Source organism: Anabrus simplex, chromosome 1 (genome assembly GCF_040414725.1).
Source record: "Anabrus simplex isolate iqAnaSimp1 chromosome 1, ASM4041472v1, whole genome shotgun sequence".
In the NCBI taxonomy this organism is placed as follows: Eukaryota; Metazoa; Arthropoda; class Insecta; order Orthoptera; family Tettigoniidae; genus Anabrus; species Anabrus simplex.
Genome location: NC_090265.1, coordinates 817,070,266 through 817,094,284, shown reverse-complemented (window position 1 = coordinate 817,094,284; position 24,019 = coordinate 817,070,266). Strand labels below are relative to the sequence as shown.

General features: G+C 39.2%; 1 protein-coding gene across 1 annotated transcript in view; it reads left to right on the top strand.

Moving 5' to 3' along the window:
* The window catches only part of l(2)10685 (5-methylcytosine rRNA methyltransferase l(2)10685), a 70,703-nt gene extending 63,693 nt beyond the window's left edge, over window positions 1-7,010 (top strand). The window contains exon 8 of the mRNA XM_067147033.2: window positions 6,791-7,010. Within this exon, the coding sequence (XP_067003134.2) occupies window positions 6,791-6,935 (145 nt within the window). The 3' untranslated portion in view covers window positions 6,936-7,010. The remainder of the gene's footprint in view (window positions 1-6,790) is intronic.
* Window positions 7,011-24,019: the final 17,009 nt, after the last annotated feature.

Below are 24,019 nucleotides of genomic sequence, written 5' to 3'. Positions count from 1 at the left end.
CTATCATAGATTGCCGCAGTAAGTGTTTTGTTTTCCACTAGATGGTCAGTATCTGACAAGTATTTCCTCATGTCAGTTTGATCTATGGTTTGGGCCGATGACCTTCGATGTTAGGCCCCTTAAAACAACAAGCAACAAGATGTATGGTTTAGGTGCCAATACTCGATAGGCTGATTGCAGTGGTTGCCCACTGGGCAATGGGGCCGCCACATCCCTACACCTAAGGGTATATAATATTTGACCACTATTTTCTCAAAAAATGTAGAGGCTTCGTAATTAAACGAAAATAGACCTTTAATATTTTTACAAAATGTGATTGATATTTAAAAGTTTTCTAATATATAAAAATTGAGAAAAGTTTCCTTCTCACTTTGAAATGAAAATGCATGCATGAGAGGATTCATGATTAAACAGTTCTATGCAACATTGTAGAATCTTGGTGAAATTTTTTTCCTTCTGTTAAATTTTGGAGAAACAGCCTCAAAATTGAATGTTTCATTGAAACATATAGATCCTATTATTTTCTTAGCGCTAATTGTACACCAAACACCAATTTTTAATTATAATTGATTTGTTGCTATACGTAGGTTGTAAAAGCAAGTACATTATCTACTGTTGTGACTTTCCACCCTTCCATTTCATTTCATCCACAACTCATCCAAAAGAAAATAAGTTAAAGTTTCTACACAAAATCTGTGCAATATGGTCACACATAACATCATTCTGGGAGAGGGTGAAACCTGACACCGGATGCTCCCTTTACTTTCTCCCAGCTAGTCACTGGAAGGAAGCAAGCGAGTTATGCCCCCCCTCACACACACACACACACACACACACACACACACACACACACACACACACACACACCTCTCTCTCTCACTAAGGGAAAAATAACAGAAATACATTTGAACTTATAATATTGAACATCATCTTATTAATAACTCTAAAAATCAGAAACTAATAACACATTATATAGTCCATAGCATTAACACGTTGAGTGCCAAGCGACCCCATTTGGGTCCGTGAGACCCCATATGGGGTTGTACGTTCGTTCGAAATAGAGAACTGTGTGAACCCATTTGGGTGTGCAGTAAGTGCGTGTTTCAAAGCTGTATAAAGTCTCTTTCTGCCATCTGTTGGTCGTCTATTTATGTACGTACACGGTCCACCTTTCATTTGTCAATTCCTGTTTTGATATCTATGCCTAATTCCTGTTTTGGCGCGACCCCATATGGGTATGTCAAAAGTGCTTTGTGGGTGACAAAGTCTTATCTCGCGCACAGATTGTTTATGTAAGTGTGCAGTGCTGCGAGTTTCCCTTTTCTTTAAGTCACTATGAGTAAATCGAGCAGTAAAAGAGCAGATGGTCTGGACGATATATTGAACAGTCGGACAATGATGATGTAGACGAAGTATATAGTTACAGTGATTTCGAAACCAGAATAGAGCAAAAAGTGATCTCGCACGTCCATCCACATTGATAAATTACAGTCTTCAGCATACACTTCCCCACTGTACTCCGAGTTTCCAAAGCCACCTGTTACAACACTTTTGACCGACTTCAACCAGCTTCAACGATATAGTCACTGGTTTCCCATCTTGCACAATCATCACTGCTAGGTTCTCTTACTCAAATTAAAAGTTATACAAACATAATTATATACATATTCAATATTCCCTAACTACAAATTTGTCTAATAATATTATGCTCTTACATCCTAATTTACCAAAGTCTCATGATTCTCACTACTTTATATAACAAAATTTTATACGAAAATTTTCCAACCTTGAATCAGGAGATAGTTTTTTACAAACATTTCCTAATCTAAAATCGGGGATAGTACTTTTGTACGGCTCCAGTACGAACAAGCGAACACGTCTCTCATAATCAACGACATATAACGCATCCCTGCAAAGGAAAAGGTAAGTATGGCCGAGCGTTGGGACATTAACTACTGTATAAGTCTGACCCCATATGGGGGCGTGTGTACATATACAATGCGTAATGACCAATACGACCCCTTATGGGGTCACAATATTTGATCTAATATATATATAATAACTTAATGTATCATAAATAAATCCTCATTTCAGCCATCACTTGCTTGGTTAAGCCTGTGAACGTTTTGGCACCAGGGAGTAACTCGATGTTATTAGCCCACAGCACTAGATGGAAATCCCATGAATTTCGGTCTGGCACTCAACATGTTATAAACATTTGGAAATACAAAAAATATTATAGAATAGTACATTTGGTATTAGGACATTAACGGGAACTATTGAGAATATAGATATAATTTTAAAATAGACAATGACCCCCATAAAGTGGCGACTACTAAAAGACGGATTCTGGACTTTTGTAAGCCAAATCTGTTCTTTAAATTCATAAAAGAACCTACTTATAAAACCACATGCCCCTACCACTAAACCCATTACTTCCAGCTCTTTTAAATAGTACTTTCCCCTCTAAAATTTGATTTCAACGTTAACCACCTCAGACTGGCTGGTGTGATGTTCCATTCTGACTGTGGGATCGATTATATAATCTTTCTTGCTGTTATGTTTAAAGGCAGGCAAGACCATTTGGGAATAGATCCACACTGTTTGGACTCTACAGTCGGTAGATGTTGATTCTTCTGGTGTTCCTGTTGACACTCCATGAATGTCTTCATAAACGGTATAACACTTTCCATGAAGTTCTTCAGCAATGAATGATCTTCCTTTATGATGGCGGGCGTTTCTCAATGTGTCACCATAAGGGCAGTTTCCCAAGATGTGACCCTGTGTTCCATTCTCTCTGCCAAAAGTGCAACTTAAGCTGCCGCCTTGAGATCTCCTGGAGATACTTCTAAATGAGGAAACATTAGTTGTCATTTTCATTGCCTCCTGCCATTACTACATGTGAGACCGCGATGGCACTTCACCCAGGAGTTAGCAGGGGTATTCCATATTTACTCGTGTATTAGACCCCTTCGTGTATTAGAGCCCCGCTGGCTTTCCGAGACGAAGAAAATGAGAACATAAATCTCGCATACACGACCCCCCAACGTAATTTGTCAGAGAAGAACGATTCCGCTTCGAAGTGGGTGCTAGTCTTATTGCAGCTCTGATGACATCGCAAAAATTTGTGAATAGTTTCGTCTGTGCGACCCACGCAATGAAAACGCATTGAAGCCATGCGGTATATCTGTGTTTCGTAGTTAAGAAATGTCCGCCTCCATGGCGTAGGCCTACTGCAGCTCTGATGACGTCGCACGCCAAACAGTTTCATCATGCTCTATATCTGTGTTTTGTGGTTAAGAATGTTCACCGACATAATGGTTTGATTCTCGATACTGTACTGCCAGAGATTTACGAATGGCAGGAAGGTTGATGTGCGGTAAAAATGGTACATGTAACTCCCCTCCACTGGGGATGTGTCTAAAAGAGCTGCACCACCTCGGGGTGAGGAAACTAGTTTACTTTAGTTGAGAAATATTCACGGTTGTTTAATATCTCGTAACTCGGGCCATTATATGTAATTTTTTGGAGAGAAGTAGGTTTAAAACTTGATTTAAAAAATACCCAAATAACGATTGTTTTACTCACCAATGTACCTAACAAATAATAATAATAATAATAATAATAATAATAATAATAATAATGTGCACAAACAAGACTTTTTCAGAAAAAGCCTTGTGACTTTTGGAACTTTCCGGGATGTGAAGTGGACAACGGGTGCAAAGTGGTCGGATGAACGCTGTGCTCAACACAGTGAGCTTAAGAAAACCTACTGGATCAATCGAAAACTGAGTAAACGCCAGAATGTATAATGAAACTTGACCATAGTCCCTAGTAGACCTATTAGCGAATAATTAAGAAATAAATAAATAAATAAATAATAACTTTATGTTTACGCTTACTTTTAACGATTTTCGGAGATGCCAAACAAAACATACTAGTGTATGCGTTAATAAAAAGTGGAGACAACGTACGAAATTAAACATCATGATGATAAAATGCCTTACCGCTATGCCTGTAGATATCCATAAATGCGGCAAACTTTCGTGTTACTGGTATTTATTTTTATTCTTTTCGTCGAGGAACTTTTGGCACTCTCTGGGCGATAGCATACCTAACAAGTACAACTCGTAACATACGCTAGTTATCAGCTGGTGGTTGGGCACGCTTTCTATACGGCTTTATTCGAAAGGAGTGGCTTCTGCTACACATACACCAACTGAGAATATCAAAGACCATCTCCAGAAACCATGTGGGAATAGATCCACACTGTTTGGACTCTACAGTCGGGAACAAAACTATTTTTAAAAGGTTTAAAAACACGGGACCTCGAATGCTCTTGATTGCAGTGCTTAGCTGACGAGATGGCAGTGAAGATGGCGTCACTTGGAATAAAGAGACACCGGTAGCAGGGAAGTTGGCGGCGCAAGATGATAATTCAAATGAAAGCAGTGATTGGGTTTACTCAGGTTTACTGTGTGGTAGGCCTACTGCTCAACCCACAGAGACAAATGACTGCCTATTTAGTTATTTTGTATCAATATTGCATAATATGATACCCTTATCCCCTTTCTCTATGGGATCTAGTATGAAGCCAACGAATCTTCGTACCGAGTTTTTACGACCATATAGCCTTCCTGCCGTCAACCTCATCAGAGGAATTAATGAGATGTAACGAATGACATGATATAAGAGTAATTAAAACTGACTATATTTTTATATGTAGGCCTAGCCTTAAAAGTCATGTTATCCATTTATTGTCTTTTTACATTTAGAAATACCGCCTTCCATCGAAAAAGCCAGTATAACTCAAATACATTTGTTTTTTAAAGAATAGTGTAGAATGTTTACATGTACAATTTATAGATCTTTATAGCCTAGAAGTCATGTGTTCACTGCACAAAATTTGAGGTTATGAACACATGACTTCTACGCTTTTTTTTTACTGTAAAAGTGGAGGAAAAAAGGGGTCTAATATGCGAGTAAGTATGGTATTCTTTATACCGCTCTACTCCTAATCCCTTTTGAGGTAATGTCCACCACTTAACAAAGTGTCCTTTATGGAGTTCACTTTTTATTTTACTTGTATCCGTTTCTTTCAGATTACCTGGTATACAAGTATGCTAATAGGATTTACTATAATAAACATCTAGCATTTTTACAGAGGAGAGAGACGTCTGTCAAGCTATTTTTGTTGGAGCTGATATTACAAATGACAAAATGAATTCAATGATCAAAATCTTGTATTTTACATATGAATATACCACTCCACACATAATGAAACTAAACCCTTACAATAGGCACATACAGTAAGATAATGAACTGTTAATATTAAACCCATTTCAATTTATTTTCAGAAATTTCTAGTGATTTAACTTACAGAGTATTGTATTTAATACTGTGTCCGAAGAATCATATTCATTGACTAGATTATGTTGCACATCTTGAAGGTAGTCCAGTATTATTTAACAAATTATTTACACGTACAAGGAAACTTATAGTTAAAAAATAACTTTTGCTGATAAGCACACACTGTTCTAATGACAAGTGATGCACTAAAACATACAGCTCACACACGCCTAGGATTCAAACTTCAGCTGCTTTAGTGAGAAGCAGGTTACATTTTTCCTTGGCTGCCACACCACTCCTACCTCTCACTCCCTGTCCCAACCAATGCTTGTAGAACTCTTGAAATGAGAAGTCAGTGTTTGTGAGTTTTGGATACTATGTAAAACTGGAGATCTCTCAACTACGATCATGGTATCAATAGTCCTATACAGCTACATGCTTCCTTTTTCTTTTTAGCTACAGTTTGTATTTAAAATAACTTTACAGTTAGAAGGACATTCTCCTAATCACAAGTTACACAGCACAATATTGATCTCTCACATACAGCTAATAGTTTCAACTACTACTTCTTCTTTTCCCACAACTATGGGGTCGCGGTTGCGAACTGTGTCGCTCATGTGGACTTGGTCCTGTTTTACAGTAGGATGCCCTTCCTGACGCCAACCCTATATGGAGGGATGCAATTACTATTGCTTGTTTCTGTGGTTGTTTGTAGTGTAGTGTGTTGTCTGAATATGATAATGAAAGTGTTGGGACAAACACAAACATCCAGTTCCCGAGCCAGAAGAATGAGTCAGGCGCGATTAAATTCCCTGACCCGGCCGGGAATCGAAGGTCTCAACGCTAACCATTCAGCCAATGAGTCGGACAGCTAATAGTTTCAACTGATAAACAATATTCACAGGACCACTGGATATAACTGCAGTAGTTCAGATGTTCAAAGGGAAGGTAGTAACTGGCCGGGTTGCCTAATAATAATAATAATAATAATACAAATGATGTTCCAGTGTCAGGTCTTTTCCCCCATTATTCATATACTGGAAGGCAGATAATGCATTATATAATGATCCTGTAAATGGTATAGTAGACATACAGTGTATTGCTAAACTGTCTCCACAAATTTGTACAGAAGATAGAGAAAATCAAGACCATCATTATTTTGTATAGGAATGTATGTTGCCTGACATTAGCTTTTGGCACTGGGAGACTTTTACAAAGTTGTTGACTGGAGTGGAGTTAAAATCTGTTAAAAATAGCTGTTTATTTGCTTATAGTGCTTGACAGTGTGACCACCAGGATAAATGCATGCTTTTTATCATCATATCATTGATTGCCATACATATTCTCTATCTTCTGCATAAATTTGTACAGATAGTTCTGCAACACTCTGTATAATCATTTTCTTGTTATGATGTTCACATGATATTTTGAATGTCTACAGAGATCTGTCTCCTGCTTTGGCACCTCTTGGGAACATCTTCAAATTTGGTCAAAATATTGGACTTCGATATGGACATCTAGTGTTGCCTTTCTTGCCATGCAATTTTGGTCCTATGTATTTTTGTAAAATAGTGAGAATCAGTTAGTATTATATCTGTAATAATAATGAAAAATGTTACAAGTTGTAAATAATACTTATAAATATTGTGTTCCTAAAATAATTTTTTTTTAGATGTTTAAATCTTGTTTTGTTCACGGAGGAGCAGCTCATTATTAACATCACATTCAGTGTCTTCCCATGACTTTTGGCCACTCATTGTACATTATATGCAGAAAGAATGTAATGGATTGAACATATACTTTATCTAGCTTGAGGAAGTTCAACACCGTTGTTCTTTGACCTGTTTTATCAGTGTGATAAGTTGAGAAGATGGGGTAAACTGCATGGTTATAGCCTGCAACAGAAAATTACAGCTGCAAGCCTCTGTGCTTGATTTGAAGAATGGGAATTTCCTCATTTGAAATTATAAAGTTATGAGATGTAAAGAGAAAATAAATCTGCACGAAGTATGTGAGGAAGAACATGGACTTATGCTCAAGCGATCCTGTAAGTAGGTAGATATGATAGCCATGGTAGTTATCCTTGTACAAGCGTAATCCCAAAAATAAGGCCTCCTATTTTTTATAAATGCAGAACTCTGTTCATGTGGCTGTTGGTCACAATATTGTGAAGAGTGTTTCCCGCGCTTGCATATAAACATGCGCACACCACACTGAGGCACTCAGTCATGGCTTGGCAGCCATTGAGAATGGAGCTCCTGTTGGATGTTACCGCCAAGTGGGAAGTGCGTGCAGTTATTCGGTTTTTGAACGCAAAAGGTACTGAACCGATTGAAATCCATCACCAATTGACGGAAATGTATGGTGAGTCGTGCATGGATGTCAAAAATGTTCGTAAGTGGTGTAGAGAGTTTGCAGCCAGTCGGACTGAAATTTACGACGAACAAAGGAGCGGGAGACCATCAATTTCCATCGAGACAGTTGTGAAGTTTGAGAAAATCATGCTTGAAGATCAGCGGATCACCCTAAATGATCTGTGCACTTCGGTTCCTGAGGTTTCCCGAAGCACCGCTCACAGAATTTTAATGGAAAAGTTGAAATACCGGAAGGTATGCGCAAGATGGGTGCCACGCATGCTGACTGAAGACCACATGCGGCAACGAGTTGATTCTTCCCGCGCATTTCTTCAACGGTTTGCAGCCGAACAAGACAACTTTTTGGACTCAATTGTCACAGGTGACGAAACCTGGGCGTTCCACTTGACACTTGAGACCAAGCAACAATCACGCCAGCAGTGGCATCCCTCTTCGCCAAAGCCGCCGAATTTCAAGCAAACACTGTCTGCTGATAAAGTCATGACAACTGTATTTTGGGATCGAAAGGGTCGACTTTATGCCCGCTGGGACCACAATTAACACTGACAGGTACTGTGAGACCCTGAAAAAACTCAGACGGGAAATTCAGAACTGGAGAAGAAGAATGTTGAGCAAGGGCGTAAACATTCTCCATGACAACGCTCGCCCGCACATTGCCCGACAAACCGTTGCTCTCCTGCAACAGTTTCAGTAGAACATCATCACCCACACACCCTATAGTCCCAACTTGGCAACCAGTGACTATCACTAGTTGAAAGAACATTTGGCTGAAAAGCGATTCAGCACCGACAACGAGGTGAATGATGAGGTTCACAACTTCCTGAATGGCATGGCGGAGACTGGTGAGACATGGGCATACAAAAACTGTCACAGCGTCTACAAAAATGCATCGACTGAAGTGGTGATTATGTAGAAAAATGGCTAAATGTTCAAGCTGTAAAATTATGTAAACCATTGTAGAAATAAACAGGTCTGTGTATTTATAAAAGAACAGGAGACCTTATTTTTGGGATTACCTTCGTAACATCATCACACCATCTTCCCTCTCACTCTTTCCTCAATCAGCTGTTCACCACCCGGCATGCTTATATTTGATAGATTTGCATAGCTGCCACTGTAACAAATATATTGTGCAGTGTGGATGAATGTTACTGTGGCTTGATGCCTCCAGGGGGACAAGTCCCCCACCCATTACTCCTGCTGGTTACTATTAGTGACTGGTTAGGTTCTGGTTTGCCAGAATGTACTGTTAACAACAAGGTTAGATTTAGAGTTTGGTTAGGTCACACACACATACCTTCATACTACTGTAAAATAGCAGTATAATAAAATTTTGCGGATCTCAGAATTTACTTGCTTATAGTGAAATTTTGTTGCACTGAAATAAATCACTTCTTAAGAACTCGCCCCTTGCTAAACCTGTTGAAGAATCTACGTTATTTCAATATGAATTTACACATAATAAACCGTAATACTGTATTAAATGAGAGGAAAATTAGGATACATACACAATATATATACATGAAGTAATGATATAAAGTACAGGTACAGTACTTGCAATAAGTTTTCAGACCAAGCTCGATAGCTGCAGTCGCTTAAGTGCAGCCAGTATCCAGTATTCGGGAGATTGTGGGTTCGAACCCCACTGTCGGCAGCCCTGAAGATGGTTTTCCGTGGTTTCCCATTTTTACACCAGACAAATGCTGGGGCTGTACCTTATTTAAGGCCACGGACGTTTCCTTCCCACTCCTAGCCCTTTCCTGTCCAATCGTTGCCATAAGACATCTGTGTCGGTGCGACGTAAAGCATCTTGCAAAAAAAAAAGTTTTCATCTCAAATTTTACCCTGTACCGGTACATTATGCCCTCGACTTCATATTTTGAAAAAATCTGTGATTTTCTTCTGAACACTCCCAGACACAAACGAATATTCAAGGCAGTCAGCAACCACTGCACTTGAATTTAACACAGATTCTGGCACATCACTTCGTGACAGAAGAAAATCCTGAAGACTATGTCCCATGTTTGTTGAACACTTGAGGCACATCTTCCTCTTCCTCCTCATCATTACACAGATTCCTGTTACTTTGTGTTACTTTCCTGTAATTCAAAATCTTTGGTTCTTTTGCAAAATTAAATTATGTTGTTGAGTACTGCTGTCGAAGTAAACTTAAAATGTTTCTTTAAAAAAAAATCTGTATAAACTTTGCCATCATATAGGTTAGGCTATTTCTAAAATTTACTATTGAACTTACAGATGTATTTATTTTATGAATTGTGAATAGTGTAGTTTTAGTATTCTTTTTTGACATTTATGATATACAGTAAAACCTTGTTAAGACTTTTCTACAGAGGACAACATGTTAAACAAGAAAACGTACTATTGAACATATGAATAAAAACTATCCAAAAGAGATATAGAAACACTAAGCACAACTTTTTCCGACATGAAGGCATTTTACGATGTAGATGTTGATTCCCATAGGGAATCTGAAATATTTGTCCTGAATGAGTAAATTTATAATACCAATATAAATGGTCCATTATTGGACATTATAAATTTTCCTGCTAACTCATTCTTGGTTGCCAGCGTTTCGCCCTCGTGTGCTAGGGTGGGCTCATCAGTTGGTACCTAGCACACCTACCAATACGCTGGCTAGTGCATACCGTGGAGGCCACTGCGTAGGCTAACTGGAGCCACCGGCAGTGCCAATGCACTAAGAGACTTTGTCTCATCAGCAAAAATTGATGCCTGCTTGGCCATCAAATGATATAGATGTTGATTCCCATAGGGAATCTGAAATATTTGTCCTGAATGAGTAAATTTATAATACCAATATAAATGGTCCGTTATTGGACATTATAAATTTTCCTGCTAACTCATTCTTGGTTGCCAGCGTTTCGCCCTCGTGTGCTAGGGTGGGCTCATCAGTTGGTTCCTAGCACACCTACCAATACGCTGGCTAGTGCATACCGTGGAGGCCACGTATCCGCGTCATGTATCCACGGGTACAATGTAAACTATGTCTACCATATCTAAAGACGAGGGGAAAGTAATATTAAAAGGTGTAGAGAACACGAGAGAACATATATGAAAACCTTTTTTGCTGGGGTTCATAAAATAACAAGTGCACTGGAAGTTGTGAAAAACACTAAACAACAAATATGAAAACATGTGCACGCAGGCCAATAAAAATATCAGAGTATTATTGCAGATCACACTCTTTCTAAAACAAATGTTAGTAGAAGCCTTTTATTTCGGAGCAGGGGGTTATTAAACATTATTCTCGTCACACTCTCTGACCGTGAATTGGAGGTTACACTCGACCGTGTGCGACTGGAAGGAATGACTTTGGCCATCATTTTGAATGGAACAAAACTTCGACCCACTTAAGTGATCGAGTCGATACTTGAAGATGCGACCTCTGCGTGCTTCAAGATGCTGGCACCCAGTCCACTTTCTGACAGATTTTAATTTTGTCTTCATTAGTAAGGAATTTCACGACTTTGAAGGGCTGATGTCATGCACGACTGTCCTTCCTGTCTTGTCGATTGAAGTGGCATTCAACTCTCTCCACTCTTGTGTTAGAAGTTTCGTATCGTGCTAATTGATTCTGACAACAGACTGCTCTACTGGAGTTTCTGTTGCCATTTCTTGTTTTGAGTCGGCGACAGCCTATCCAATTGGGACTTCTGTCTCCATTTTTTCATCTTGGGCTTGCTCTTGCATCTGTTCTAATGGAGCTTACTTGGCTTCCCTTGATGTCGAAATTTTTTAAAATGGTTCTTTATAAGCATCCATATTTCAATCAAACATAGGGTTTTTGCCCCTTCTACGGTCCTGAGCGTCGTTCTCACCATCCTTGGTGGGGCATACAGCCAGACATTGTCCTCCCGAAACTCAGGCTCTCCGCCTCTCAGTCGTCCATCCAGCAGTCCGCCCCTGGCCCGAACCTAGCCAGGTTTGTTCCCTCTTCAGTAGGCCTACTCACGTGGTTTCCACCTGGCATTATCATGACTGAATTCACAGCCATAACTTCCCCCCTAGGTTGGGATCACCCTTTTCCCAACCCGCGGCTCATCAGGCTACGTAGAGCAAAGTGATGTGTTGGTTCTAGCACTCCGCAGTGAGCCTTCACCTCAATCACCAACCCCACTTCACCTGAACCACCGTATCTCACCCATGTGGAGGAACCATGGATGCCTCTAGCATGTGTGGGCAAGGCCTCCTCTTCCAAACCTTGACTTGGGCTAGTAACAAGTGTTTGATCATGAAAGTGAAGAAACTGCCAATTCTTCATAAATCAACTAGTTTACCTTGGTGTTTCAATTTTACACTTATCAACAACAACAAAAAATGAATGTCATTCTGGCAGATGCAGAATCAAAACCACAACCATTAAGCACAGACACTGATAATTAAACGATTTTTTTTTTCATTATTTATGAGTTTATGACAGAAAAGTCAGTTTTGACATTGGAAACTATGATGAAAACAATTCTTTCCATATTGAAAGGAAAAATGTAGGTGAAATGGGTTTTGTAGGACAAAGACCAAAGATGTACGCAATTAAATTGCGTGACAAAAAAGAAACCTAGTTTTAATGCCAAAGGTTTAATACCTAATGTCAGCAAATATATTTAAATTGAAAAATATAGAAATTGTCACACTATAAGTGTGCGTAACTTCCGCCTCTGATTCTGTGTTTACAGTTCATCAAAATAAACTTGCACTGTCTTGTAATGATGATAGGACACATCTCAAGTAACAGAATTAATACTTTAACATTCTGTCATTATAGTTTTACAGAGAATCAATAGGTGAATGAAGAAAAAGGCTTATAACTATTGTACATTCCCCATTTTATTGTAAATAAGGACAATTTTTTTGCATATAATAGAATTGTAATCACATTTATAAGAATGTATAAATAATTATGTAAATTACAATTAAGTTTTTAGTTTATTTAGCACACCTTTGATTTTTTGTGTAAAAGATATGTTTTTGTTGTTGTATTAACAAATATATATCTTTTATCGTTTTAAAGATTTTTCACAAATAAACATGATAAAAACATAATTTATTGTTTTTTACTCTACAGAATCAAATCGTCTTTGTGCACACCTGTATACTATATTGCAAGATCAAAAAAGGAAAGCATGCATATAAAAATGTACATGTTTTTTACCTTAGCTTTTTTCTTTTTTCTTTTTTTGAAAAATGAAGTAAATTAAGCCTCTACCCAAGTCTGCTTTAAAAAAAATAAAACCTCAATCTCTAGACGCTGCCACTGAATGTTGATGGGGTTGGTCTTTCTTTTAAGATAGTCTGTCAGATACTTCCAGAGGGCATCTAACTGATGTTGTTCATAACATAGTCAATATGTTTTCAGGAAAGAATGTCTGGTCAGAATTATTGAAACTGCTCAATCCTTCTTTCTTGAATTTCTTAATCACTGAACACACAATTCTCATTATACCATCTGATGATTTTATCCAATTATGAACTGCGTTAACGTTGAACATAGCACAGCTCTCTGAATTTCTTGCAACCTGAGGTAAATGATGTGGGCAGTTGATAGGGTAACACCTCTTACACATTGTCTTTGAATCTCGAGTGTGGAAACTCTCACAGTGCCAACAGAGATAATTTATTTATTTATTTGGCGTATGATGAATAATGACAACCTATAAACTATTTACACAACCAGTGAAAGATGAGTACAAAGTGAATACAAATTATCATATCTATACAGTCAAAGAAAGCAATTTACAAAGTTTGAAAGTACAAGAAGAAAACAATATATTTACATCGCTATCCACCTATCAACTCTGACAGTTCATATATACACACTGAGTGCGAGTGATGTACATGTCACTAAATGTGAATGTCCAAACCCGCCACCCACTTCACTGCTTCGGTTGTTGCTGAGTTGAGGTCTTCCATGGTGCCAGTGAAAGCACGGAGAGGACATTCCTGCACTACATGTTTCATTGTTTGTCGAACCTCCCCACAATCACAGTATGGAGAAACTGACCAGCCCCAGGTGTGTAAAGTCGATGCTGTTCTACCTACTCCACATCTCATGCGGTTTAGTCTACTCCAGGTGCAACGTGGCAGATCAAAGCCTGCCAGCTTTGTGGATGGGTTATTAATATCCACTATTGCCCGAGGTGGAGATAAAGACCACTCTGTTAACCATTTAGAGGTGGGGTTGAATTCGCTAGATGTTATCTTCACGGCTGTCTTCCAAGCAGGCTGGCGAGTCTTCAGGCGTGTGCATTTCTGTCTGATATCCTCATGAACAGGTAGACGTTCATCCTTTAGCATTCTGGTCCATAGCTGAAAAAGGGCCTTCTGTCTCCTGATATGTGGAGGTAGTATATTGCTGAGAACCGGTAACCATTGGGTCGGTGTAGCACGAAGTGTACCAGTTATGATTCGCATGGTTTGACGAAGTTGTGAATCTACTAGCTGTGTGTGAGCACTGTTAAGCCAGACACCAGAGCAGTATTCTGCTGCAGAATAGACTAAGGACAGAGATGTTGTCCTTAATGTGTTTCCATCCGCTCCCCAGGAAGTTCCAGCCAATCGTTGGAGAATGTTATTACGACTTTTTAGTTTGTTGGCGGTTTTCTGCAGGTGATTTTTGTACGTAAGAGACCTGTCCAATGTTACTCCTAAGTAACTGGGCTTGGCACAGTATTGTAGTTCATGGCCCTTGAAGAATACCCTTGGGTGGTGGTTTGCTTCTGCGTTGTTCAGATGGAATGTAGATGTCACTGTTTTCTGTGGATTGGGATGAAGGTACCATCTTTGAAAGTAGTCATCCAACAGTTCAAGGTCTCGGTTAAGAACTATTTCAGCTTCTGCGAAGTTGGGTCGTTGAATTGTAAGGCAAATATCGTCCGCATATATGAACTTTCGGGACACTGTTTCAGGCAGGTCGTGGATGTATAAGTTGAAGAGAGTAGGAGATAGAACCAACCCTTGAGGCAGACCATTGTTGACTTTGTGGAATTTGCTTCTTTTGTGTTCTGAGTGAACTTGAAATAGTCGGTTGCTTAACATTCTGTCAATTAGTGTAGTAATTTTTAAGCAAGGAACAGCTTTAATCAGTTTAAGCATAAAACCTTCCCTCCAGACTGTGTCATATGCAGCTGTAAGATCTAAGAAGACAGAGACGCTTTTCAATTTCTTCTCAAAACCAACCTCCAGATATGTGGTCAAGGACAGTACTTGGTCACTGCAGTCACGGCTGGGTCGAAATCCTGCTTGTTCAACTGGAAGGAATGCTTCAATGACTGGTGCTATTCGGTTTAGTATCAGTCTTTCTAATAACTTGTAGGTGACGCAGAGTAGAGCTATAGGTCGATAGCTTTGTGATAATGGTATTGTTGATCACTGAGAAGATTGGAAAACTACGTAAGCATGAATAAATTAGGTCCACTCATACTGTAGATAAAACATTGGTAGACTTATCTATATTACCAAAGGCTATCTCGTAACCTCCAGTAGGCAATCTTGGAACGTCCGTTATCAGACATGCTTGTTTCGGATATCGAAAATTTCGAAGGAATGAAGCCGAGAACGTCATCTCTCAAATATGTATATGTTTTATTATTATTATTATTATTATGGTAATGGTCATTTACAGTAGTGTGATAAGAAGTTAAAACATAATTACCCAACAACAACAAAACTACAATAACAAAAGTATAAAAAGCAATTCCACGGAAAGAAAATATTACAAAAAAAAATACCACTAGTTTAACATTCTAAATTCAGCATCATCGTCATACAAATTCACACACTAGTGCTTAACATTACAGCTTACAGTACTATAGGTTGAGCTTACTACTAGCTTAACCTTACAAGTGATAATAAAGTGAACTTAAACCTAACTAACCAACAATACCACTTCAACAACAAGAGTAGAACAAGCAATGATATGGAAAAAAAATATTACAAGAAATACTACTATTCTACATCCAGCATCATCACGCACACTAGTGTCCAAAAGTTAAGCATAAGTTACGAGTAAGCAGGGCAACAAGAAATAGACCGCAAATCACACGACATATGCACCTACCAACCTTACGTGTTCGCTCTGTATAGGAAATGAGTGTTCCCTGCTTTGACTAGCGGCGTAACTTTAAGGTAAACACAGCCAGTGCCTGCGCCCCATATTCCCTCAGTCGTGTTTGCCCTGTTATAGTGTGCGGAGTGTAGCCTCGTGGTGAACGTGACAACATAATGGCACAACAACGCCATTTGGACCCCGTTTTGCAGGGTAGAATACTCGGCCGCCTGGAAGCAGGCCAGACACAGACTGAAGTCGCCGTATCCTTGAATGTGCCACAAAGTGTAAATTCCAGGCTTTGGAGACAATTTCAAGACACAGGAGATGTAAGTCGTAGGCCAGTACCAGGTTGACCAAGGATAACCACCCCACAGCAGAACCAATATATGGCCTTAACCGCCCGACAAAATCTGAGTGCACCTGCAAGACAATTGTCGGCGGAGCTTGCAGCCGTTTCCCGGCAAATTGCATACCGGAGACTCAGAACAGCAGGACTCCGTCAACATGAATGAATGGAGGCATGTGCTCTTCACAGACGTATCCCGCTTCAGTTTGCAGAACGATTCCCGTCGCACATTAATCTGGAGAGAACAAGGTAGCCGATACAGCCACAGGAACATCGTGGAACGGGACCAGTATGGTGGTGGTGGTGGTGGTGGCGTCATGGTGTGGTGCGGCATCATGTTGAATGTCCGTACATGCCTGCACATCTTCATGGGTGGCCCGAGGAACACTTTTAACGCTCGTAGATACAGGGACGAGGATCTGAGACCACATGTTAGACTCTTCAGAGGTGCGGTTGGTCGAGACTTCCTCTTAATGGACGATAATTCCCGACCGCACCGCGCTGCTCTGGTGGATGAATTTCTGGTTGGGGAAGACATTCATCGCATGGACTGGCCAGCGAGGTCTGCGGATCTGAATGCTATAGAACATGCCTAGGATGCTTTGGGGAGGCGAATTGCATCCCGTCAGCCTCCACCAAGGACCCTCCAAGATCGTCGCATTACCCTTTCGGAGGAATAGGATTGTCTGCCACAAGAGCTCTTGGACCATCTGTTAGAGAGCATGTCACGTTGCTGCGAAGCATGTGTGGCAGTTAGGGGTAACCATACACCATATTAACAGCATATTTTGTTGTGGAAGACATCGCCAAGTTTTGTTAGTTGTCAAAGGTGTACCTTAGCTATCAGAACCTTTCTGATAGTGGTTTTTTGGACAAGTTGTGTGACATATGGTGTGCGAGTCAGCTTCCGTTTGTTCAGCAGTCCGTCTGACATTCCTTTCAGGCGGTATAGCCTCATTTGGTAATTATGCTCAATTTTTGGACACTAGTGTACAATTTCATACACAACTGAAGTATTTCCAGTGCTTAACACCACTGCTTACAATACTATAGGTTGAGCTTACTACTAGCTTAACATTACAAGTTATGATAAAATAAAAAACAGAATTACCCAACAACAAGGGTACAACAAGCAATTCCATGGAAAGAAAATATTACAAGAAATACTATTTGTATAACGTTCTAAATCGAGCATTATCATATACAAATTAAGAAGGAAGGAAAGAAGCTGATTTTTTAGTTTCTAGAACAGAGAACACATGAATGATCATTGAAAAAAGAAACAAACTTCATTAGTTGGAGGTTTATAATTTACTAGCTCTAGTGTCTTGTCATTGACGGCACACTAATATAGCATGTGCAAAGTTATAAAGTTATCTAACTCCTCAGCTACTTTCCACCAATATTCAGGCATACTGTTTTACACAGGACACAGCAGCAATCCCATCTATCGGAGATGAGTGGCAGTGGAAGAGACAAATCACATCACAACAATGGTCATTGTTGTTCAGTTTTATGAGCCTTCGAGATTGCAGCCATTCACATTTAGATTTCTTCCAATTCTGTGATGTTAGGGCATCTAATGTTAACGGAGTAGAGGGACGCCGGTTGTAATCCACTTTGGAGTGGTGGTGAGGGAGGGCATGGTCTCTCCTCTGATTGGTGGGGGCGTGGTCTGTGCTTTGATTGGTGTGGGGGTGGAATGGGCGGGAAGGTGTTCGGATTGGCTAGAGCTAAAATGGCGGGTGGGGAGGTGCAAGCGCGTGTGCACGCGGAGGGGAGGTGGGGTGGGGTGAATGACACGTTCTGCTCTCCCGCTGGTAGTGTTGACCTTCGCAGGTGTGCTCGTGGCAGGTGAACTCCTTGTGCATGTGTACTCTGCGTGAGACTTTGCAGGGGCACTCTACCGCTGAGTAGACATCATTCACCTTATTATTTTTAAACAAATGCAGGTGAGCTTGAGAAGCCGGAGTTGTCCCAAAATTCGAAGCATTGTTGGCTTACACGTGCGCTCTCTCACCAAGCCAACCACTCTCAGTTTAATCACGTGCGCTCTCCTGCTGGTGAAAAATACATGCTTAGGAGTAGGGGTAAGATATTGAGTATATCTACTGGAGAGTGTTGTAGAATACATTATAGAATCATCTCTGACTTTCAACAGAAATATGGTATGAGTGAAGCGGACCTTTCCTCAATTTCAAGAACAACCGTTGGACTTGAGTTTTAGAGTCCAATCTCAGCAGCAGGAGGAGATGGACCTCAGCCTTTTAGCAGCAGGAGGAGGTACAGACTACACCACCTTGCTTTCAGCAACACCCGTTGGACTCGCGTTTTAGAGTCCAACCTCAGCAGCAGGAGGAGGAGATGGAATATTTCCATAGCTTTCAGTGGCAAGGTGGTCAGGAAGAGGAAGATGTGGAGGACTATAGCCTTTATGAACAGCAGAGGAGGAGATGGAATATGCCTATAGCCTTCAGCTGCAGGGTGAGGAGGAGGAGATAGGACAGAGTAGCCTTCACTATGAGGAAAAGATAGACTGCAGCCGTGACCACAGCCTTCAACACGAGAAGGAAGAGGAGGAGGAGCATGGTCGCTGGACTAAAAAATGGATAGAGGAAGTTCTGATGTTCATAAGGAAAGAAAAGGAACAACAGAGAAGAAATAATTTCCTCTGTAAGGAAGAGGAACAATAGAAAAGAAATATTTTCCTCTTTAAGGAGGAGGAAGTAGAAAATGGTGATGGAGAAGACATTTTTGAAAGAAATGAAAATACTGTGTAACTTTCAAAATATTATGGTGTCATTTATTTGAAGGAGGGAGGAGGAACAAAGGGATGAGCTGTGTAGGTGTTGCAATTCACTAAAATGAATTTAAAAAAAAGATAGATCTGGTTTTTATATTTGCAACAATTGTGAGTGTGTGTGCATTATTTATGTTCCGGGGTATCTGTGGAACGCAGAGGTGAAAGAAGGTGCCGGGATGAATGGGTCTAACTACAAGGTCAAAGTTAATTTAAAAATTTTAACAAAAGTTATATTTTCAGAAGAAACAACAAAATTATAACGTTTCACTGAGTGAAATAACAATTTGGAAACAAGACTTAGAAGGATCCAAGATTTCAGAATTTTAACACTCTTGGGCTACAAGCCCCTAGTTTTACAATTTTGAGCTCCTAGGTCGACATTACAAATCACTAATTTGTTCAAAGGGCAGAAATCCCCTAAATCATGGAGCACTTGCTCCTAATTACAATATTGAGCCTCCCAGAGGCACTTTTACAACACTAGAAAAGAGCTGACCTGCTCTCCGTTTTTCAAGCTTATTCAAGGCATTATCAGAACCTTACAATTACTTGCCATCAAGGCATAACTTACAGAAATGAAACAGGGGTATCTTGTACCCAACCTACTGGGCCTTAGCAGAAAAAGAACAGGTTAAGTAATAGGCCTGAAACACCAAATTGAATGGAGGTGAGTACTTGCACTCCTAGATATGCATTCTAAAACCTAAAAGGCACTAGGCCGATGAAACAGGGCGTATTCTCAGACTATGGAGGTGACTCGTATCAGAATAATTTAAGACATTACCGAAAGGAAGAAAACCAGTTACAAAACGTAGTCACCTCAAACCAATATGAAGGGGAGCTAAAGAGGGTAAATCACTCTCTATCCCCGAATTACAATTGCAGATTTATGGAAATTTTCACATTAGACGGCAGAAACTTACATTTTAGAGAAGTAGGTTACATATTAAAGTTTCGGACCTATCCCTCGGGTTAAACTGCGGAGCGAGCAAGAAATAAAGATGTTAAACGGCCATTACCTTGCTGAAGGACTGCTGCCCGATAAAAGAGGCACCTCCTGCTTCACATACACACAGATGTTGATCAAGTGGCCAAGAGCCGTGAAAATCCACAGTTTATAAACCCTCGGGAAAAGTTCGAGATCTTTCATGAATAATCAATCCACACCCTCTTACTTTTATTGGCTAGCGTAAAGTTACACACCAAATCGAAGAAGAAGCCTGTGATAGGCCGAAAATTAATTACAGAAATTAGGGATTGTCTGAATTCAAAACTAGCGGAAAGAAAAGATCAATATTGCCAACGCAAAAATGAATGAACCTAATTTAGTAAAGAACAAACTTATGAATACAAAATTTCTTCAAATAAAGTTCCTTCACTTCGCACCAGGGTGCATGATCATAGTTTTTGTAGTGACATCTGTTGCAGAAAGTCCAAACTTCTTGATAAATGGTAAACAAAACACGTAGAATTTCATACAGTACTGGAAACTTCACAATCACAAAATTAAGGTGGTGACATCTTCTGAGTAAAAGTTTAAGTAGGTCTAGTTTCAAGTTCAGTGCTTCTCCTGTAGAGGAGATTTTATTGGCGCAAGATTTAAATGTGCGGCGTAGAGGTGTACCTCCCGGTACAATTTAAATATTGTGTGTTGTAAATAATTTGTAAATATATAATTATTTTTATATATGTGTTATTTTTTGAACCTTTATCTATATCCTTTTCTTATTACTAAGAGTAGGAAGAAGGAAGAGGGGAAACATAAAACATTATTTTTTTATAATTGTTTATTACAATCTATTCTTCACTAAACGTTGGTTTTGTTAATCCAAGAATTATGAGAATTATCATACCCTAACCATTTCACAAACACTTTTCCTTTCCTTCAAAGTATACATTCTACTAGGTAGATGTCTGGATGTTTATTCTTTTGCAGTTTTTTTGTGTAGAAAGCACCAGCCATTAGTTGTTGTTAATCTTTTAAAAGGTAAGTTACAGGATGGTTGTACCTTGTAAATAGTGAAGAGATCAGTAGTTTAGTTAGGTGTATACCCTTTTTCAAATTGATGTTTTTGCTTGTTGATGCGAACAATATCACCTACTTTAAATTTTCTCTTTCTTGTATCTACTGTTTTAATATTGTGTTATACACTGTTGCGAACAGTCAATTGTCTTTTTCATCACAAGGTTTCATATTAATAGTACGGTGATAAGGTGTGATTATAATCATGGAAAAGCTTTTGTAACGTATGTATTCATGAATGAGTTCCTTGTTTAGTAAACATTCTCCACATACATTCACGAAATGCTCGGTTGAAACGTTCTACAGAAGCTTACAAATTGCTACACGTTGAGTAATGATTGATATTGTGTGATGTAGTCCATTGTTTAAACTCAGCATTGTATAATTCTCTTCCTCTGTCTGTTTCAATATGTTTAGGAAATCGCACAACTGACAACAATTTATTTTCCGCTCTTAGTTTTTAAAGGTTGAGCCCATGCATATTTAGAATAAACATCTATCATGGTTAGCATGTACTTAAAACCATTTTTCTCTCACGAATAGAGAATCATTTCTACCTACCAAATCCATTTGGTGTAGATCATCTAACCCCTTAGTAATAACTCTCTGCCGCATGTAACATCTGCGAGCGGACCGATGTAACTCTAGCAATATTACCTCTGAGGTCAACTCATTCTCATTCTGATGTAGTGTAGAACGAAGACTGGTTATTTATGCAATGATTCTACCTTCTCGCAGTTCTTTAATTAGAGATATAATTTTCTTTTCGTGTGCAGTATGGCCTGCTGATTTCGAAGCCATTAACAGCTGCAGACATTGTACAAGTTTGTTAGGATCATCCCAGTGTACAGAGTCTATAATAGGTTTTTGATGATTATATTTCCACTTCAGATCCATACCTGTTCGTTTTCTTTTTCTACACAGTGAACATTCTGAAGAGAGGAGTTCTTTAATGTTTGTATATTTATACTCTCGATTAGACATAAACTGTTTATCCGATCGATGCTAAACTCTGTGCGTTTGTAGATTTTAATATTTCTGCGTAATTTAAAAGATCTTTGTGTACATGCTTTTATCAGGATAGGCTTTGAAAATTAATTCATAAAGACTTCGTGTGCCTTTATAGCTTTTGTTATTTGAATTCACCCGAACAACGTATCCAACAAAAATTAAATTTTACAGGAGGACAAGAAACGTTTTATTGCTTAACTACTATTATTTTTTAACATAAACTGGATACGTAAGGTAACATCATTATCGAACAATGCAATGTAAAGTCATCAACATAGTATAGTAAATATACAGCATGATTATTGCCAACATTAAAATTTTCTAGCAGGAATAACGTATGATATGTATGTTTCTAGTTCCTGTTGTCTTCTTTGCCAAGCATTGATATACCCAAAGTTGTAAAATATTATGACTTTTCTTCCTCTAAGTGTAGTGGGATCATCGGACGATATTTGATGACATGCATATTGTGTTATTTTGAATGACCCCTTACTTAAGCTGGTATCCAGTATGGTGAGGTCCTTGAAATCTTCACTTTCCATCATGCAAACCACACTTTTTGGCATTTGCAATGACGGGCACCCAGTCAAATGCTTCATACACAGGGAAGAAATTTTTGTTCCTCTCTATCATGGTGAAGTTCCTGTCACAGGGCAAGAAAGTATGCCCTGTGACAAGGAATTTTTGATCCACAGCAGTATAATTTTTCCAGACTATCAGATTCTGGTACAGAGCAATTATTTGCCAGTTGTTATTCTGACCAATACAACGGTCAGACCAGACTATCAAAGTACGAATTTCACCAGTTCTAAGTGGCTTGAAGTGCGTAGTAACACATTTCAGTATGCAAGAAGATATTTCTGCTGACCCCCTTCTGGCAATACTTTCATGCCAGAAATACATGAAAGCAGTATTGTTACCCATATTATTGATTGCTAGGTTGTAACATGAGTACTGACGTTGGTAGAACACACAAGAATGGTGTAATTGTGGACAGAATAGCACTTGCTGAAGATCCACAAACAAGGTCACTACAGTTTTGTTGGTTTTGCTATTGCCAGAATCAGTTGCAAGTGTTTGGTATGCTACTTCACCCTAGTGTGGTGAATTGTGCTTTCAGTTTCAGTTTGTTTACATTCTTCTTCAGATGAGGCTACAGTCATCTGAATGGACAATCTGTCACAGTATGAACAGGAATCGAACATAGGAATTCCAAGTTTCAATTGAAAATCACTTCTAAAGGTGTCTCTATATGTGCTTTCAGTGACATTAACATTAGGATATTTCTCCCGGAAAAGTTCATACATTTTCCGCACATGCAGTTGTGGACTTAAGAAACAGTTTACACTCTTATGCCTGGAGTAGTGATTTTTCTGTTTTGGAAATGATTCAATATGTCTTTTTACTAATTTTTTTCACAATCAGGATTTCTGTTTGGCCTGTTGGAATGCCTTCCGCCTTTGTCCTGAAGAGGCAAGTTGGCTTTCGTTTTTTCAAACAAGATTTGTACTGTACGAGGTGTATTACTATATACATTGCACAAAGTCTTCTGACAAACCTGTACACTACCATTTTCCAGAGGTAAGTCGTAATGAACTGAACACTGGCGACGAGATACTTCTTCTGGTGTAGTCTGTCTCTTTACTTCCCATAATCAATGCATCGGTGAGCCAAAAATGTTTGGTTGTCATAACTCATAATTAAGCCCGTAGAACGTCTGGAACAACTTAGTTTTACTATTCGCAGGTACATTTTCTTACGAAAAGTTGCAGCGGCAATTATTTTCCTAAAAATAAAAAACAAACTCCATTAAAACGGAATAAATCAGGCCTAGATGTAGCACATAAAAGCTCATTTGTTTTTTGTGTACTTGCCAATTTTTTAAATCATGAATATGAAATCATAGACCTCGTGGACATGATGGGTGCTACGCTCTGACGGCAATTCACTTAAACAGTCCGGGGGAGTTGCAGTCGAGTGCCTGTGCCTGTGCCTGTTTGAATGATCTTGTTCATGCTTTATTCAACTT